This window comes from Mustela erminea, chromosome 11 (genome assembly GCF_009829155.1).
Source record: "Mustela erminea isolate mMusErm1 chromosome 11, mMusErm1.Pri, whole genome shotgun sequence".
NCBI classification, from domain to species: Eukaryota; Metazoa; Chordata; class Mammalia; order Carnivora; family Mustelidae; genus Mustela; species Mustela erminea.
In genome coordinates, this window is record NC_045624.1 from 68100832 (window position 1) to 68121556 (window position 20725).

A 20725-nucleotide genomic window follows, 5' to 3' on the forward strand; every position below is an offset into this window, starting at 1 on the left:
CCTGCATCAGGGAACCCCCTAGCATGCCTCGGTAGGGACATACCACAACGCTGATAGCTATGAACACTTTTTCCTGGTGCTCACAGGATAGTTTGCCTTGTTTTCAAGCACATGTCAGCAGAGTGACTTCAGCTGCTACCCCTTTTCTTAAACAGTGTATGTGAACCAGAGGTTCTTAATCTCTTTTTAGTCACAAATACCCCTTTCCCTCAAGAAAGCTGTGTTTAGGCACATATGCATTAAATTTCACATCAAGGTGATGGGGCTCAATGACCACCTAAACACCATCACAGGCCTGCCCTCCACAATGCCTACAATTCCTATTGAAGCAGCCTCCTCTGAACAAAGAATCAGTAGATGCCTTTGTGAATACACGGGCGCCTCAGGGTTTGCACCTGGACAGTGGTGTCAAGGTCACAATGCCAGCTTCACTCTCACATTCTGGTCCCAGGCTTCCTATCAAGAGGAAGCAAAGAAAATCAGTCTAGGGTATCTGTGAAAAGTTCCTAGTCAAGAATGCTTTTTACATGGATCTGGGCAAAGGCCTAGAAATTAAAATTAAAACTTTAAATGAGATAACATGAGAAAAGAGATTAATAATCCCTACACAAAAATTAACCAGTGTAATTGTTCTGTAGCACTGAAGAGTAGATTCAGGCTGCCCAGGGTTCAAATCCTGGCTCTATAATTTAGTAGCTGAGCAATTTTCCAAAAGTTACCTAATATCATTGTGTCTTAGTGTCCTCATCTGTCAAATAGGATTAAAGATATATAACTCATAAGATTTTTGTGAGGATTTTGTGAGGATTAAATAACAATACATGGTTAAATAACAATGCCTGGTCAAGTGCTCAACACATTTTAGTAAATGTGTTGGTGATGTAATAAACTCAGTAAATGTATCGAGCACTGGTAAATCTCTCGATGTATTATCAACCTTTGTTTTATGCGGTAGAGCAACGTGTAGACAGAACAAAATGACGAAGGAAGATACTGAAGTTTGCAAAGGACCTTGCCATTTGGGGCTAGGTTAAGTGACAGAAAGAAACAGGGTGATGGGGAAGAATGAGTAGTCCGTTTAGGTAACTAACTTTGAATGAAGCCTGTGCACAGTCTGTGTTGAGAGACATGGTTTCATGGCTTAGTATGTATCTTACAAGACTGGACAGAGTGGCACCAAAGATGGATCTCTAAGAATTACTTGACTCAGTGCTGGAGTCAAAGGAAAGGCTTATTTATTAAAGACTTGGAAACAAGTGTTTGGGGAAGTAGAAGGGCTGGGAAGAGAATTAATAGAGCCCCCTTTTAGACATAAAGCATGATGGCAAAAGTGCTGTGTGATTTCCTCTTACCATCTCAGAAGTTTGTCAGAAACTAGGAACCAGGGACCACCCCTGTAAGAACGGCCCCACTTTCCCATGGGTTGAGTTTCTTTTCTCTGTCCCTATCAGTAACGGTGATCACACCTAATGATGTTAGACCTCAAACACCAAAGAGCTTCAGGAGATGCTTCAATAGAACAGGAAAGGCTGGAATATGCATGGAGGAGCAGAGCCACACCTCTGCTTTGGGACACTGTGCAGCAGCAGACGCGCAAAGACCTAGAGGCCAAGGGGAGGGAAGCAGGTGCATCAGTGCCTGAGGCTCAAGACAAGGGAAAAAAAGAGAGACATAGGAGATGTTCTGGGCTAAAACTGGGCCCAGAGCTGGACAGGCTGGAAAGAGCCTGAACTGGACACCCAGACATATTGTCCTAACTTCCTAAAGATGGTCCTACAAGAACCCCCCACCCCCAAAAAAATGTCTCTTAGAGCCCTGAGTCCTCAGAACTTAAACAGTGGCAAGTTGATGCCTAAGAAGAGAGCATTTGATGACTGTGTGATAGCAGTGTCTGAGTACATTTTATTGAGAAATATAGTCAAAAGAGCAGAGTTTGGGTTCTTGTCTCTCACACCCAAACTTTGGGAGAAAACCAGGCATTTTAAACACCCGGAGGAAGTATTAATCACATTCCCACTAGCACCCTCAGGATGCAACTTGCACCGAATTCTCCATTTCAAATGCACTAACACTGGTTGTCTTTCACTGTAATTTTCACAGTGAAAATATGTATGGAGACCGTCACCCCTATCGGTGCTAATATTAGCCACATGATGTCTTCTGCAGTTCCCCGTGTCTTACTGTCAGCTATGCTTTCTCCTTATCTGGAATATTTGGAAGCAATTTTTCACTACCCTGAACAGCAGTAAGTCTTCAGAGCACACTTGAAAGGCAATCCAGGCAAGAAAATGGCTGGCTACTTGTTCTTGGCCCCTTACCTAGATGTGGTAGAAGCCAGAATACAGAATATATTCCATCTTCTGCATTTTGTTGAGTCTCCGATCTCCTAAGTAATTTCCTGTCCTGATCCTGGGTTTCTGTTTAGCCTTATTAACCGAGGTACAAGTCATGAGACTCCCGCACTCAGTTCCCATCAGTGCTGCCAGGATCACTGCCCTTATGATGACGACGCACAGATTCATGAGGCCAGAGCGATTCCGGAGTGGGAGTGGGGGAAGGAGGGCCACGCGCCTGGGAAGGTGTTGACGAAAACACATCCCCCAACCACACTTTTTTGCAGCAGTGAGAGAAACTGACATCTTCTTGCGTGAGTGTTTAATTAATGCCCTGCTGGAAGTACATTCGCTCCCTCCGACTTGGCGGGTAGCAACAGCATCTAAGAGCTTTGCAGACAGCTGAAAATGTAATCAAACAGCATCCTTTCCTTTCCCTCCGCAGCTCCCCCTCCCCCAGGGGCCGTCAGCTGGTGGCCCAGAGGGGTGCGGATCTCACCGCCGCTAGCCTTCTGCTGCCCAGGACAAGACCGAGGCGGGGCGCCCAGGGATGACCCTCCCAGCCCGCAAGGTGGGCGACTAGGTGATGGCACCACGACCCCTCCTCCTCTGCTCTCGCCTCTGGGCTCTCCCGGGGAGCTGCAGCAGAGGACTGCCGCTGGGGGGCTCTGGCCACCTTAGGGCGCCGCGGAGCACACAGGAGCCCGGGGAGGGGGCCGAGGCTACGGTCCGGCTGCGGCTGCGGCGGCCCGAACTACTGCCCGGCTGCCGGCGCGGACGACCCCGGGGCGGGGAGGGTCGAGGAGGGGCGCGGAGGTGGCAACCAGGCGAGCCCGACACCCCCGCTCTTGTTTACCTGGACGCGCTCGGCGAAGGCGGAACTGGACTCCAGGAGCGAGCTCGGCGGCGGCTCCCGAGGAGGGGGCTGCGGGGTCGAGGCTCGAGCGGCTCCCGAGGGCGGCGGGCCCGGCGCGCGCAGGATGTGCTGTCTCACGCTGCGCCGGCCGCTTGGCTCGCGCTCCTCGGGGACCCAGCACTTCCTCTCTCTCCGCGAGCCTGACACTGACAGCTCCCTCGGAGCACCCAGGCTGCGGGGCTCGCCCCGCCCCCGGCCCACGCCCTCCACGCCCCACGCCCCGCGCCCCTCCTGCGGGAGGGCCCTCCACTCGCGCTCTCGCACGGGTCTCGCAACGAAGGGGTGGAGCCGGCCCGAGGGCTCGCGGCAGGCAGAGCACCTGGGGAGGTCAATCCGTCTATCTCCGAGTCACCCGCAGGACTCACCTAAGTTGCTGCAAACAGAAGAGCTTCAGGATTTGGGGAGCTGCTGCTCACATAGCGACATGGAACAACTTTCACTCCCAGACAACTACTTTAAGGTCATTGAAGTAGAAATAGAGAAAGCTCAGATCCATCTGCTACAAAGACATAGGCTGATTTCGCCCTATTTTTTTTTCCCAGAAGAAAAAGATACAGATATAGCTTGCCTCCACAACAGCGCTTCTTAGAACCCTAGCTTTTAAAAAATCTGGGTAACCATTCTTGAACTCCCCCGGTCCTTACTGTTAACAGCTAAGTTTTGAGACCTAGAAGTGGAGTTTGGGATTCTAATCAATGCCGGTTTGGCACCATTTTGTAGGTAAGTTTTTCATTGTGAAGCTTCTCGAAAATCTGGGGGATCTTTGTTGTCCACATTAACATGGAATTTACTGGAGGACAAGTACTGTGTCTAATTCACTGCTGTATTCCCAATACCTATAACAATGTTTGATGCATACTAGATGCTCAGTAAATATTTATGAATTTATTTAATCGACAACTACTACAGTAATTTCAAAATAAATATAGATGTGATTGTAAATATTATGTCATATCTGACGTCTGTAAAATGGCCGTCCTTTTTCCAATTTTGCCTGCCTGGCAAATTATTGTGACCATAAATATGGCTAAAAGAGAGACAAAGGGAATGTCATTAGATAGAAGGAATTCAGGATATTTCAGAGAAAAAAAAATTGTGAAACAAATACTTGCCACTGCCATGTATCGTATACTCAATAGATGTTAAACTCTGCATACACTTTCCTTTTAATTTTTTCTTTAGCACTGTGTAGTAGATAAAATGTCATCCCGCAGTTAGAGGAATGGGTCTCGAACTTAACTAGCTTGCCCAAGTTCCCCAGCTACTGAGTGATCCAGCTGAGATTGGAATCCCTGTCCGCTTGACTTCCTGCTTGTGTGTTCCGAACTGCTATTAATATCTTTCCAGTTTGGGAGTTGTTGTCCACTACCTCCAAAGCACTGTGCTAAGAGCTTCAGATGGCACAAACATAAGGAGAACATAATGCCTTTTCACAACAAGTTAAAATCCAGTCGAAGGTAGAAGGAGGGGCAAACATATAAGTTCAGGCAAACAATAAGAAAATGGCCAAAGCAATACAATATGTTAAGGGAACTCCAATAAACTCATCTGGTTAGAATGGGGGAGGTGGTAGGAGAAAATTAGAATTTTGAATATGGATGATAGCTGAAATGGGTAGATAGGGCTTTTAATAATAGAAATGAAGAGGAAAAAAGTTTTGGGGGCATCAACAAAGCTCTGGAAAAGAGAAAGAACATGTTCTTAGCAAATGTCAAGTGGCCCCAATTTTTTGGAATATGGCAGACTCGTGGGGGAGCATGCTGAAAGTTGAGGGAGGCTGAAGAGGAGATAGTGGAGTATCACCATTACAAATGTTTGAGCAGGAAATAACATTTGGGAAAGGTCATCTAGGAGCTTCTATGGATAGGGGATTGGAACGAGCAAAGACTAATTCAAAGTTCATTATAAGAGTCTAGGCCAGGATTAAGAACTAATTTGTCAAGTTGTATTCACTATGAATGGCTTATAATATAACCCCAGCACAAATTTCAAATAAGTAGTTATAATTATTTTCATTATCATGTGTCCAGGCATAGTATAGATACTGGGTATAAGACTGTAAATAAATAAGAGATGAATGATCTCTATATTCCAAAAACTCAAAAGACACAATTGGTTTTAATATACGATTCAGAGAAGTAGAATAATGGAAGACATCTGCCATGAGAGATCAAACAGGAGAAAATACATTACAGCTGGGGAATTCTTAGGACCTGCAAGGGTTTGTTGAAGAGATCTGGGTGGATGTGTATCATCAGACACGAATTTTGACAATGTGCCTTTGAGAACAGAGTTAGGTAGCAGGCATAGACCTTATTTTTATTGATCTTATTTTTTAGGGCATCCTAGGTTTATTTAAAAAAAAAAAACTTGTGCAGAAAGTACAGGGTTTCCCTAAACCCCTTACAAATTTATAAACTGCTCATTGCAAACATACCTCTTAATTTACTTAATGCTCCAAAATTTAAAAGAACAGCTTCAAGAAGGAGTTAAATGGCTACTACAAAACATGCTGGGCAAACTTCTAACTTGTTAGCCTTTAATATATTGCTTTAGAGCCCTACAGAGAGACAGTGGTGTGGCCCAATTCTCCTACTCTGGAATCAGACTCTCTGAGTGTGAACTTAAGTCTACTGCTTACTGGTTTTGTATATTTGCACACATTACTAGACTCCTCTTAGACTCAACTCTCCTAGAAGTCAAAAAGGGGGTAATGACACTTGTCGCCTGTGATATTTTGATGTGTTAATCCATGTGAAGCACTTGGCGTAGCCCCTAGCATATCACTGGAAACACTCAATAAATGTTAGCTCTAGTTTGCTATTATTAATTAAGTCTGCATGAAAAGTCCTAGAGCTTTGTAGTCTCTAAATTCAAGTGTCTAATCTGTGATATTATCAGCCTTCAGGGACCAGTCAGACCTTGGGGTCACTTCCAGCCTTTAAGACAGATTCTTTTGCCATCATGCACCTGTCATTCATCAGTACTAGATACAGGTGAGGCCGCACAGCTGGCTCCCTTGGCTAACTTACTTTCCTAGAGCCCCACTTCATCCTGGTTCCAACAACATTCTTACACAGCAGATTTCATCTGCCTGAGAATCTCCTGCAGAAGTTATTCTTCAGTCTATTATATCTTGGTTGAAAGAAATAAAACTGAAGATTAACCTCAGTGGTCCAAGGGCTCTAAAACCCCAGAAAAGAAATGTGAATTATCTGAATCAACTTTTAAAATTGTAAGGTAACCAAAGGAAAAAAAAATGCTTAAGAATATTCTCCACTTAAGACAACATATGCTTTACATTGTGCTCAGAATAAAAACCTGTAAGGAAACTAATCTAAAACCACTGCCAAATGTCATATATGGTTTTGTATGGGATATATATCAGATGAGATATGTTTTATGTGTTTTCCTATTATCTGACTGAAGTTGGTCAATTTGTGCCAAATAAAAACAATAAAAGATGTCTAGAAACGGGTGCGTTATTAATATTTGATAATTTATTAGAAATCAAAGAGTGACTTATGAGGAAATCAATGATTCCAATGTCTAAAGCACCTCCTGCTTTTGGTCTTCTGGACACTTCATTCCAGGATGTTGCCTATGTTTTTATATAGTTGGTGTGAAGAATCTGTGATAAATAAATACACACACATAAAATTTGCTTTCAGTTTTGGAAAAATGAATTCAGAGGTATCAGTTGTATAGTTTTAGATTTTTCTAAATGCCTTTTGAATAACTTCCAACTGCAACTTCACTTATACTGTAATTACCTATATTTGTCATGTAATTTTGCTGTAATCACCATATTTCCACCCTTCTCTTTTGCCTCTTTGTGTCTGCCCCCCCCTTCTTATATTTCCTTCCATCAGCTTTTCATTCAAGGATGATGCTAAGGCAAAATGCCTATGTTTTAACAATCTGTCGTAAAATGCAACCATGAGAATAACTATACAGCAAAAGTAAAACAGTTTAGATCCTAAAAAATCATTTTAAGCACTTAAATTTATGGGTGCAACTCCAGTGATTATAAAACATAAATTATTTATGTTGCTTTAAATTCACTTTCCATCAGTGTCTAAATATAAATCTTTATAAACATATATTTATAAATATAAATCTTTATTTCTATCATCTGTGAAATCAGTATATATTTCTTTGTATTCTTCCTCCTTACTTGTTTATTTCAAATGTATATTTCTAGGAACTAAATAAACCTAACTTGTCAAAAGAAAGTAACCACACTCTGGGTAGATTATTTCTTTAGGTTATTTCGTAGAAACAGTATTTTATAGTTCTTGTAACCACTCCTCAGAAAGATTGTTCCTAATCCTAATAGCTCTATCTGCCATAATTCTCCCAACACTTTATTTTTTTTTAAGATTTTATTTATTTATTTGACAGACAGAGATCATAGCAGAGAGGCAAGCAGAGAGAGAGGAGGAAGCAGGCTCCCTGCTGAGCAGAGAGCCCAAAGCGGGGCTTGATCCCAGGACCCTGGGATCATGACCTGAGTCGAAGGCAGAGGCTTTAACCCACTGAGCCACCCAGGCGCCCCTCTCCCAACACTTTAAAAAAGTTACCTGTATTTATTTATAAGTAGGTAAATATATATTTATTGGTACTGTTTGTGTGTCTTTGACCAGCAAGTCTGAGCATTTTCCTTTATGGTGCTTCATTATTTGTTATTTCTCATGTGCTGTTAATATTATTTGACTATTTGAAAAGTGAAATCTAAATAATTTGTGTATTTTAGAAAACAAATTTTATATATTACATGTTTCTAACTTCTTTTTCCTCTTATGCTTATTTTATTATAGAGTAATACTTTAAAAAGAATTATAAAAGTCTGCATAAAATAACAGAATTTTCTTGTACCGAAGGGATGTATAAATCAGAGATATAACATTCAGGTCCAGAACACAGGCTCTGAGTCAGGCACATCCGGATTAACTAGTTCCTATGATTCACTAGCTGTGTGATTCTGCACAAACCGCTTAAACCACTCTAGCCTCAATATCTCTTCATCTGTAAAATGGGTATAATAGTGCCCATCTCCTAAGACTGTAATAAGGACTAAATGATGTAGTACCTGTAAAGAACTTAGCATGGTGATTGGCACCAAGTAAATACTAAATGAATAGTGAACATTGTTATTATGTGGATATGGTAGGCATGGCAAAAAGACTGAAGGGTTACACAAAATGTTGATGCTGGCTGTTTTGCGTTGTTCGACTCTGGATTTTTTCTTCTTTTGAGTCTATACTTATTTTCTAATTGCTCTGTGATGAGTTCACATTATGTGTCCCAATCAGCCTGTTAGATGTGAGGGATATTCAGTAACAGGATCAAGCCACTTAAAAACAAACAATATATTATAAGCTTCTTCCTTTTGAAACTCCCTAACCAGACACTCAATCTTATCACTCGGCAATGGTTACGCTCTACATTGTAGACATGAGAAACAAGAAGCCATAAATGGATGAAAGGCTGCACCTCCTTGCTAACAGGGGAGTCGGGATAAGGATGGGGTTTGAATAAATGAAGGTCATTGTGCCCTCTCCCTTCTTGGATAAATACCCAGTATCCTGCACTTTGCTCCCTGCACACTGCTTCCAGCACATACCACTTAGGTAGTTGCAGTGCCATTCTGGTTCCATTGAGATGCAATGAGCCGTGAAGGAATCCCTCCCCAGGGGTCTTCTAATGATATGCTACAGTATTCTCTGGAACTGGAAATATACACCCTCCTGTCTGTTCTCCAGGGAGGTGTCCTTCAGGCTTGTGATGAATGGATAGAGCCGTGTTGCCAGCAGGGCCCTCGTGATCTCCAGGTTCTTGCTCTCCTGCATGTGCTAAACATTTAGGTGAAATTCTTTGTGGACGATATGTCGGACGAGGTCACTGAGAGGACCTGATCACTCATTGACTGGGAAACTGGACTGAACAATCGGAGGCCCCTCACCCACTCCCCTGTCCTTGGAATGCTGTTGTGCTCTTCTGCTCACTGTTCTTACAGCGAGAGCCATTTTCAAGAACGCAACCTTGAGCAATGCATTGTTGAGACTATCTAGATATGTGACCGAGCCCCACTCAGGCGTCTATATGAACTTTTAAGATGCTGGCAGGTGAGTGTGGAGATCTACTTGTCTTGGTCTGCTCCAGACAAGCCTCAAATGTAAGTTCTCTTGGATATAAAAACTGCCACCTTTCAGTCTTTCTTTGGTCTCTTTCTTAGGTCTCTTCTTGCCGAATGCATACAGAGGCCATGTTTGCAAACGATCATAGTAATGTACTTCGCAGTACTGACCAGATGATTTCTAAAAATATGGCTGAGCCATAAAGTATAAATTGAATTCATTTATGGGAAGATAGTGAATGAAAGAGAACGTTCCGTTTATGTTAGAAAACCATTAGTTGGGATTGAACGCGGGGTCAGATCTTTGGATTGCTGTCTTCTCAACCCGAGCCAGGCCTACACGTAAGCAACCATGTCTAAGGGACCTGCAGTTGGCATTGATCTTGGCACCACCTACTCCTGCGTGGGTGTTTTCCAGCACGGGAAAGTGGAAATAATTGCCAATGATCAGGGAAACCGGACCACCCCAAGTTATGTCGCCTTCACGGACACCGAACGATTGATCGGTGATGCTGCCAAGAACCAAGTTGCAATGAACCCCACCAACACAGTTTTTGATGCCAAACGCCTGATTGGACGGAGATTTGATGATGCTGTTGTCCAGTCTGATATGAAGCATTGGCCTTTCATGGTGGTGAATGATGCTGGCAGGCCCAAGGTCCAAGTAGAATACAAGGGAGAGACAAAAAGCTTTTATCCAGAGGAGGTGTCTTCTATGGTTTTGACAAAAATGAAGGAAATCGCAGAGGCTTATCTTGGGAAGACCGTTACCAATGCAGTTGTCACAGTACCTGCATACTTCAATGATTCTCAGCGTCAGGCTACCAAAGATGCTGGAACTATTGCTGGTCTCAATGTACTTAGAATCATCAATGAGCCAACTGCTGCTGCTATTGCTTATGGCTTAGACAAAAAAGTTGGAGCTGAAAGGAATGTGCTGATCTTTGACTTAGGAGGTGGCACTTTTGATGTGTCAATCCTTACTATTGAAGATGGGATCTTTGAGGTTAAGTCCACAGCTGGAGACACCCACTTAGGTGGAGAAGACTTTGACAACCGAATGGTCAACCATTTTATTGCAGAGTTCAAGCGCAAACATAAGAAAGATATCAGTGAAAACAAGAGGGCAGTTCGTCGTCTCCGTACTGCTTGTGAACGTGCTAAGCGTACACTTTCTTCCAGCACCCAGGCCAGTATTGAGATTGATTCTCTGTATGAAGGAATCGACTTCTATACCTCTATCACTCGTGCCCGGTTTGAAGAATTAAATGCTGACCTGTTCCGGGGCACCCTGGACCCTGTAGAGAAAGCTCTTCGGGATGCCAAGTTAGACAAGTCTCAGATCCATGATATTGTTCTGGTGGGTGGTTCTACCCGTATCCCCAAGATTCAGAAACTTCTCCAAGATTTCTTCAATGGAAAAGAACTGAATAAGAGCATCAACCCTGATGAAGCTGTTGCTTATGGTGCAGCTGTCCAGGCAGCCATCCTTTCTGGAGACAAATCTGAAAATGTTCAAGATTTGCTGCTGTTGGATGTCACTCCACTTTCTCTTGGCATTGAAACTGCTGGAGGAGTCATGACTGTTCTTATCAAGCGTAATACTACCATTCCTACCAAACAGACACAGACCTTCACTACCTATTCCGACAACCAGCCTGGTGTGCTTATTCAGGTGTATGAAGGTGAGCGTGCCATGACCAAGGACAACAATCTACTTGGAAAGTTTGAACTCACAGGCATACCTCCTGCTCCTCGTGGTGTCCCTCAGATTGAGGTCACTTTCGATATTGATGCTAATGGTATCCTCAATGTGTCTGCCGTGGATAAGAGCACAGGAAAAGAGAACAAGATTACCATCACTAATGATAAGGGCCGCTTGAGCAAGGAAGATATTGAGCGCATGGTCCAGGAAGCTGAGAAGTACAAAGCTGAAGATGAGAAACAGCGGGACAAGGTGTCTTCCAAGAATTCACTGGAGTCTTATGCATTCAACATGAAAGCAACTGTTGAAGATGAAAAACTTCAGGGCAAGATAAATGATGAAGACAAACAGAAGATTCTTGACAAGTGCAATGAAATCATCAACTGGCTTGATAAGAACCAGACTGCAGAGAAGGAAGAATTTGAACACCAGCAGAAAGAGTTGGAGAAAGTCTGCAACCCCATCATCACCAAGCTGTACCAGAGTGCAGGGGGCATGCCAGGAGGAATGCCTGGAGGCTTCCCTGGTGGTGGAGCTCCTCCCTCTGGTGGTGCCTCCTCTGGGCCCACCATTGAAGAGGTTGACTAAACCAATCTGAGAATAAATAGGTTGAGCATTGTTCCACATATAATATTCAAAGGACCCAAATTTGTAGCAAATTCCATGACAGTTGTAATGTTGAGCTGCTATAGCAAAAAAACTGGGCATTCTTGATACTTGAATATGGAATATGTGCACAGGGAAAGGAAATAAACATTGCACTTTATAAGCACTGTATTGTTAAGTGGAAAATGCAATGTCTTAAATAAAACTGTATTTAAAATTGGCACCAAAAAAAAAAAAAAAAAAAAAAACCATTAGTTGGAAATTGGAAAACCGATTAGCACATGAGAAAGCCTTCAGTGTTTTAATGCTCTCCTCTAAGAACAAGATCTTAAGATTTACATGGACCACATTTTTTGCCTCTTGCATTTGTCTACCGTATTTTGAAAGACTTCCAAATCAATGTTTTAGATTGAACTTTTTATTATTGCAAAAATATGCATGTGTATTCAAATTTCAAATACTGATCTGAAGTGGATAAAGGATGATTCATGAACATCTTTAAAAGCTATAGCTACATGGCCATTTGTCATCGAGCATCAGGATAATTTCTTGCTTTGCTTCTCTCATTTTGCATAAAACGATTTAAGAACAGCAGTGAACAGAGGGTGCCTGGGTGGCTCAGTCATTTGAACACCCCACTCTTGGTTTCTGCTCATGTCATGATCTCAGGCTCTCGGGCTGTGATCTAGGCTCCAAGCTCCATGCAGAGTCTATTTAAGATTCTCTCTCTCGGGGCGCCTGGGTGGGTCTGTGGGTTAAAGCCTCTGCCTTTGGCTCAGGTCATGATCTCAGAGTCCTGGGATCAAGCCCGGAGTCAGGCTTTCTGGTCAGCAGGGAGCCTACTTACCCCCCTCTCTCTGCCTGCTGCTCTGCCTACTTGTGATCTCTCTCTCTGTGTCAAATAAATAAATAAATAAAATCTTAAAAAAAAATTCTTAAAAAAAATTCTCTCTCTCCCACTCCCTTTGCCTTTTGTTCCTGTTGTGTACACTAAATAAATAAAATCTTAAAAAAAAAAAACAGTGAATAAACTTTTCCAGACTTCTTAAAGTTCAATTTAGTTTTTTATCTTTTGTTAGAATACATTAAATTTCTCTTTCTCACATATCTTTCCTTATTTAGGTTTTCTTACCATATGGGCTAAAAGTAATAAAAGATAAAACATCATGAGCTGCCTAAAGCTACTGTATATCTTTCATTACTTTGACATTCTTCATATTACATCATCATTCTTAAGTCAAGCTTTTTCCCTCACTGAACACTCATGTTGATGGAAATAGATTGCCAAATTGCTGAACTGTTCAAGTAGTTTCTTAATGTTAAAACTTGTCAAGTGTAAATAAGGTCATACAAGATCACCTTGAATGGGATCATTAACCACCATTAAGAGACTGAAAACCTTCTTTTTTTTACAATGAAAGAGTTACAAATACAAATGTGTATTTGAGGAAAATCCTTTTGAAACATTTCAGGGCAACAGATTAATAAAAATCTATGTTTCGTTCGAAAGAGTCAACAGATAAGAATATATTTCCTGTTTCATTTCTATGGTAGAGGAAAAGAAAGAGAGGCAGAAAGTTCCAGAGAAGCAGAAATAAAGAAAACAAAAGAAAAAAAAAATCAGATACAGGGAATCGAGAAACTTTGAAACCAGCCCTAATTTAAGGTAAAGTACCCCTGTCATTATTTCAATTTTCTTCCCTGAATCAATTGTAATTGGCTTAGTAACAGTTTGAGAGTGTTTCCCTCTCTTCTTGGAAGCACGTGGTTTACTTTTGTTTCCAACCACTAACGTTTATTGATAAGGATTTATTTTCCAATGGAATTTTGAGGTTTTTATGCATGCATGAGGGCTAACCTAGGGGTTGACACATTCACTCAACTCCTAAAACATGTACGATCCATGAATTTACTAGATATGTGGCCTCAGTGACGCTCTACATTTCACGCTTCTTTAGATTACCTTTTGCATGTGTGAGAAATGGCCACCTCATTCCACAGTGTCTCGAGTCAGAATTAGAATCTATATTTCAAGCCATTTTTTCCAAATCAGATATAAATTTTTGTGATACAGATATCTTTCAGGTATAATTTTAATGACCATTCACAGATTGCCAACTATTCTTTCAACCTTGGGATATCTGTAAGTGACCCTGACTGGGTGGCAGGAGAAGAGAGCAAGGGAGATCTTTTCTTTTCTTTTTTTTTTTTTTTTTTTTTTTGGTTCTAACATCATCATCAAAGCAATATCAGTGTACTTTATGCTTCATGGATATGATCCATCCATAGGATGGACCTCAAGGGCTGGAGAAAGAGAGAGGGATTTGAAAGAGTAGAAAAGCATAAGGTCTGGATTTCATGAATGAAAATCTTGCCACTCTTATCAATGCATGATCTTCTATTATAATAACTGATATCCAGCAAATAATTTTCAAGCACTTGCTATGTGCTGAGTACCAGGGATGTAGCTTCTTACTTTGCAAGGCTCTTCCCCATCGGATATCATGATGATCATCCCGATGGCTGTTGCATGGCCAAGCTCAGACTCGGGAGATTAACTTAATGAAGCTCTTACAGTTTATAAAGAGTAAAGCCAGGCCCCTAAATCAGGATGTTTGATGCCAGGACCCAAGTGCTTCACCTGCTGTATAAGCACTTATATCTTCCTTTGGGGTTTCATTTAGTCTGCTATAACTGACTTTGCACAGACTTCTCAGAATTAGAATTTGGGCCAGGATATCTAGATCGAGTAACATCTGCTTGATCTTGGGCAAGTTACTTAACTTCTCTGCCTTGGATTCTTCATTTGTAAAATGAGGATATTAATAATACCTATCTGTTGGAGGGGGGTCATTGAAAGGACATGACTGCTGGTTGACTCAAGCTGGTCCCAGGCAATAGGAGGTCCCTCACCCCGTCCCCTGTCCTTGGAATGTATGTTCTGTCCTCTGTTCTCAGAACCAGAGCTGTTTCAGGGACAGAGCCTTAAGAAAGCAATGTGTCGTTTAGCCCATCTGAATGGTATACATGACCAGACCCCACTAAGACCTATAGATACACTCTAAAGATTCTGGCAGGTGGACATGGATCTACTTTTGTGGCTGCTTGAGATGGGTTTTGTGTCTAAATTCCCTTCGTTTTTATACTTGTCATCTACCAATCTGGAATGTCCTGCCTCTTTTTCAGTCTTTCTCTGCCCTCTGGCTATGAGTTTCAAATGTCATCCAGGAAGCTTCCTAGATTGGAAACCAATACTACTTCACTGGATTGCCCTAAGATTTAAATGAGTTAGCATGGATGAAGCATTAGAAAAAATGTCACATACCTAGAAAGGACTATTACTAAATCTTGTGAAGTATTTGTTATTTAGCATTGTGTTCTTACAGATTTTTAGTTTTCCCAGGGTATTTTGTTTTTGTTTTTGTTTAACACAGGGGAGAGGCAAAGTGAGAGGGAGAGAAAGAACTGAGCAGCCTCCTCGCTGGATGCCCAGTTCGATCTCACAACCCTGAGATCATGACCTGAGCTGAAATCAAGAGTTGGGCGCTTAACTGACTGAGCCACCCAGGTGCTGCAGTTTTGTTTTGATGTTTTTGAAGATTTTATTTATTAATTTTTTTAGACAGAGAGAGAGAGCGAGTGGGGGACAGGGCAGAGAGAGGGGGAGAGAAAGAATCCCAAGCAGACTCTGCACTGTATTTGGAGCCCAGTGTGGGCCTGGATCCCAGACCCCTGAGATCATGACCTGAGTCAAAATCAAGAGTTGGAAGCTCAACCAACTGAGCCACCCAGGTGCCCCTGCTTTTTTTTGTTTTTAATTTTCTGCTTTTGAAGTTAGAGTATGGTAAGACAAAAATGGTAGCAGCTGTTCAGCTCTTATGGTTAAAGGAAGAAAGCTGCACAAAAAAGGCAATGGAAAAACACAATTACTTCAGAAGATACTGAAAGGTAGAAAAATAATAACATCCCATATCAGGAGAAGGGTTTCTAAAAGTTACTCTAGAGTTAACACACACGTATGCATGCAGGTCCTGATAAATCATCTCTATAGAAATCAGAACCTGTGCAAACCAGCTCATTATTCTAAAGATAATAAATATGATAATAGGGTAAATTGAGCAGGATGTACAAATACCATCAGATCTTCAGAAGCCTCCCATACTCATTCCCAGGCATTTTCTCCCTGCCTTTTACACCTGCTCCTGAGGCGCCTGTGGTCAGGGCTGCAGTTACCTGGGTCTCAGGCCTCTGTCCACCGTGTCTGTGTGTCTTATGCAGCCCTCCTTCCTCCCCTGAGCCCTCCCCAGAGTGCAACACTCTGAACTTTTTAAGATTTTAACCAATGATGAGGTTCCAAATCATGGGAAGTTCTCTGAATCGTAAACTCCGTCAGCCCTACAAATAATTCTATGGACACTTTTGTAGTAATGAGTGGTAAGGAAGAAAAAGATATCAATTCTAGCAGCAAATTGCATGAGACTAGTTATGAGTGATTAAGCCTTACAAAGCCAATGGAGAACGTGTTTGGGGTCTCTAGAGTCAGTGCCAAATAAAGCCCCTTAAAAATGACCTCTTACGATATGGTTCTTTTTAACTTCAAGTCCACACTTCTTTTTCTGTTTTTATTCTTGTCGTTTGTATGATAAGCTCTGACCTTCTTTTTATGGAGAGTTTTGTGCTCTCTCTTTCTAGGATTCCTAAATAGAGGGCTTTCCCTAGTGTGCATGTACCTGTATGTACAGGGCAGGTAGGAAGGTGATAACACTCTAATACATATTCTGAGCAAATGTTTGAGACCTTAACTGGGTCACTTCCTCACTGAAGGAATTACATTTCTTTTTTTTTTTTTTTTAAGATTTTATTTATTTATTTGACAGAGATCACAAGTAGGCAGAGAGGCAGGCAAAGAGAGAGAGGAGGAAGGAGGCTCCCCACTGAGCAGAGACCTTGATAAGGGACTTGATCCCAGGATTCTGAGATCATGACCTGAGCTGAAGACAGAGGCTTTAACCAACTGAGACACCCAGGCACCCCAGGAATTACATTTCTTTTATCACTTTCTATAGCAAGGTTATATAATTTGATGGTTCTGTAATTTGGTAACTGATCCCAGGGTTCACAGAAGTGCTTAGCCCCTCTGTTTTGTTTCTAACTATGAAAAAATTATGATGCCTTTGTTAAATGGAAAAAAAAGTAAAGTTAACCATTTAGGTTATTAATTTACAAAGTGAAAAATCAGAGAAATGTAAAACTCCCACCTGTCAAGTCACTAGACTTTTTATTAAATTCTGCTTTATAAGTTTGGTGTAAGTTTGAGGCAGTATAACTAGAAAGTTCCAAAACTACAGTGATTTAAAGACAACGGAAGCCACACTCGATCAGAGACTCAGGTTCCCTCCATCCTATTGCTTTGTCCGAGCCAGGACTTCATCTGTATGGTGTAAGCCTGTCACAGGCAAGGGGCATATAGCTTGTGGGAAGTGGGAAGGGATGTAAAGCAAGCCCACATTTTGTGGCCCAGATGCTGAAGCAACATGGGTCCTGCTCCATATACTTCACTGGCAAGAACTCAGTCATGAGACCACATCTAGATTAAAGGGTCTAGGAGATGTTCTGCTTTAGCTTCCAGAAGCCCAAGCACAAGTTTTACTAAGAAAAGGGACATCAGGGAACCTGGGTGGCTCAGTCGGTTAAGCTTCTGCCTTCGGCTCAGGTCATGATCCTGAAGTCTTGGGATCAAGCCCCAAATAGGGCTCCCTGCTCAGTGGGGAGTCTGCTTCTCCCTCTGCCCTTCATACTGCTTCACTCTGCTCTCTCTTGCTCACACCCTCTCTCTCAAAAAAAGAAATAAAATCTTAAAAAAAAAAAAAAAAGGACACCAGAGTTTGGTGAATAACCAGCGGTCTCTGCCACATCACCTTCATTCTTAAAACTAGACTTTGGTAAAGTTCTAGATGTTACTGATCATGCTTTTAAATATTTAAAAATAAGATTAATAGCTTGTTTTGGAAAAAAAATAATACCAAGTGTAGGATGTAGGATGGCAGGAGGTGGATAAATAGGAAATCTGATATACTTTCGAAGAAAGTATACTTTCGAAGAAATTATGTTCATTATTTTTCTGGGGGTTATTTGGTAATTAGCCCAATACAACACCCTAAGCAATGGAAGTTGAGGTGATACAGTCAGTTATTAAACATCCTTGCCCTTTGGTTCTGGAGCATACCCATAGAGTCCCATAGAGTGTAAAGGAATGTTCTGTATTTCAGATTAGAGCTATATGTTCCAACACAGAATGAATCCAGAGTAGTGTAGGGATTTGAAAGTATCTTGTTTACTCTCTTCAATTTTTTTCCTCACATCTGCTTGGTATATTTATGCCCTTTTATCTAGGATGACAGGGCTATCCCATACGCCCAAATCCTGATAATCCTTAGGGAAAAATTTTCTCCTCTTATCCTCTCCCAACTGGCAGTTTATAATTTTTACCTTTTGGACCCTTTTCCCCAGAATCTGGCTCCAGCAGCAAACCAGAATGTTAGTCATTTGAGTTCATCCAGCTCCAGTCTCGGTGGCGGGGGGGAGTCTGTTGAAGGACCTCGGTGGAGGGTATCTGAAAAATCAACCCCTTCCTACTGCCATATTGAGCTCAGCGTAACTCTTGTTCATGATTTTGCCTTTTAAAAAAGTCTCATTCTCTAAATCCTACTCGAGTTTTAGAACTAGTGGGGGAAGGAGGTGCTGAGTGACCCTCCATAAGCTTCTCCAGGTTTTCATAGGTTAGATAAGGCCACAGCTAAATTTCCCTGTACCCCTATAGGGAGCTGCCCTTTGTCCTCTCTCTCTCTCTTTTTTTTTTTTTTTAAGATTTTATTTATTTATTTGACAAAGAGATCACAAGTAGGCAGAGAGGCAGCCAGAGAAGGGGGAAAGCAGGCTCCCTGCTGAGCAAAGAGCCCGATGCGGGGCTTGATCCCAGGTCCCTGAGATCCTGACCCAAGCCAAAGGCAGAGGCTTTAACCCACTGAGCCACCCAGGCACCCCTGTCCTCTCTTAGAACCTGAACCAGCCACTCGTCTCCAATAATGCTTCACCTTTTTCTGGCTGCTTCTTTGCATCACCCTGATTAGGTCCAAGGAGCTTACATTTTACCAGCTCAAAATTTAAATCGGCGCAAGAGGCCTGGCCTCCTCCCCTTGGGGGGGGGTGGTTATAACCTCTCTCTCTAAGGTTGAGGATTCTTGGCCCCCATATCACTCTCATTTTGCTCCTTTTAGCCATTTGTCTTCTAACTTCTCTCACGAAAGTGATTTCTTCCTCTGCTTCTCTGGGAATATGTTAATTTGGTCAAGGACGTTGGTGTCCCCTGCTCCCTATCAGCCTTTTTAAGGGTAGGAAGCTTCTGCCTAACAGACCTTGTTTCAGTCTTCATCTGGTAACATGGATTCTAACATTTTTCCTACCAGGGCTCTTTTCTGGCATCTAGTATCCTACCTGAGACCATGACCGTGTCCTGGGTGGCGAGAAGGTTGCTTTCAGTGTTACATTGTCTGATAACAGCAGGCAGCTTCTAAGCATCTCAAAATTTTCTTTTACTTTAGTTATATATGGGAGCAAAATTATTATTTTATTCTCTTGTCATAAACAGAGTTTGAAGAAAAGCTGCTGTAACTGGAGGGAACTGATGACAAATAAGTAATAAGTAAGATAAACAGCCTCTTAGTGGCATTGTTTTCATGTACTAGGAAATATATTATGAGTTTTTCCTTCTTCTGGATGGAGAGACTGGATTTGAGACTCTTTTTAGATAATGGAGTTTGGCCTTAGAGTTTTTTATAATCCATAAATTAAAAGATATCTAAATTATTTAATTCCTTTTAACTGTATTGTGGTTTGTTTTATGGCCCAGCATATGGTCTGACTCTGTAAATTCCACTTGCACTTGAAATAATGCATATTTTGTTATTGCTGTTTGGAGTATAAATCATCAGTTAGATTAAGTTGTTTGTTCATGTTGTTCAAGCTTTATATATGCTTCTTCCTTGCTATAAGGATGTGTGAAAACTTCCAAGCTTTTTATCTGTGACAGCTGAAACCAGAAGTCTCAAGAAGATAAAAACCTATAAAGCAAACCCAAAAAAACACAAGGAAAGAAATAGTAAAACTAAAAGCAGAAATCAATGATGTAGAAAATAAGCCTCTGATAACAAAAGTCAACAAAAGAAAAAGTTGATTTGTTGAAAATTGATAAATATCCAGCAAGACTAATCAAGAAAAGAGAGAGTGCATTAATATGAAAATATCAGAGCTGAGAAGGGTGGCCCTCACCAGAGATCTTCCAGGCATTGAAAGTAAATCACAGGAGCGCCTGGGTGGCTCAGTGGGTTAGGCCTCTTCCTTAGGCTCAGGTCATGATCTCTGGGTCCTGGGATCGAGCCCTGCATCGGGCTCTCTGCTCAGCAGGGAGCCTGCTTCCCCCTCTCTCTCCCTCTGCCTGCCTCTCTGCCTACTTGTGATCTCTGTCTGTCAAATAAACAAATCTTTTTTTTAAAAAAATTAAATCACAGTATATTAATACATTATAAGCAATTTTATGCAAATAAATATGAAAATGTAGGTGATATGATTATGTTTCTAGAAAAAAACATTTATGAAAACCTGCAGAAAGGGCTATCTGGGTGGTCCAATCAGTTAAGCATCTGACTTGGTTTTGACTCAAGTTGTGATCTCAGGGTCATTAGATTGAGTCCTGCCTCAGCGCCACACTGAGTGCGCAGTCTGCTTGAGACTCTCTCTTCCTTTCCCTCTACCTCTGCCCCTGCTCTCTCTCTCTCTCAAATACATAAATAGACCTTTAAAAAAAAAAAAGAAAAAAATAAGTATTGAAATGGACCGATAATAGTCAAATATTCACAATTGCTATAAGGTAAATTAACGAGAAACTAAATCAGTAATATAAAACCTTCCCACAAAGAAAACTTCAGGCCTTCAATCTGTAATAGATACACATACAAGTTTTATTTTTT

General features: G+C 41.7%; 2 protein-coding genes across 4 annotated transcripts in view; one reads left to right on the forward strand and one right to left on the reverse strand.

Moving 5' to 3' along the window:
• DYNC1I1 (dynein cytoplasmic 1 intermediate chain 1) overlaps positions 1-3637 on the reverse strand; it is a 299879-nt gene extending 296242 nt beyond the window's left edge. The window contains exon 1 of one of the 3 annotated variants that reach the window (XM_032304874.1): positions 3615-3637. The gene's annotated coding sequence lies outside the window, so the exon portion shown is untranslated. Of the gene's footprint in view, positions 1-3189; positions 3570-3614 lie in introns of those variants that run through there. The other 2 variants (XM_032304873.1, XM_032304875.1) reach the window with 2 other exon arrangements.
• Positions 3638-9699: 6062 nt separating this feature from the next.
• LOC116568978 (heat shock cognate 71 kDa protein) lies at positions 9700-11947 on the forward strand. Its single transcript, XM_032304872.1, has one exon. It carries the CDS (start codon positions 9741-9743, stop codon positions 11679-11681), a length of 1941 nt encoding a protein of 646 aa, XP_032160763.1. The 5' UTR covers positions 9700-9740; the 3' UTR covers positions 11682-11947.
• The last annotated feature ends 8778 nt before the right edge of the window (positions 11948-20725 follow it).

Excerpts from the sequence above, each read along its gene's own strand:
- LOC116568978 (XM_032304872.1), top strand. The coding sequence starts at position 9,741 with ATGTCTAAGGGACCTGCAGTTGGCATTGATCTTGGCACCACCTACTCC.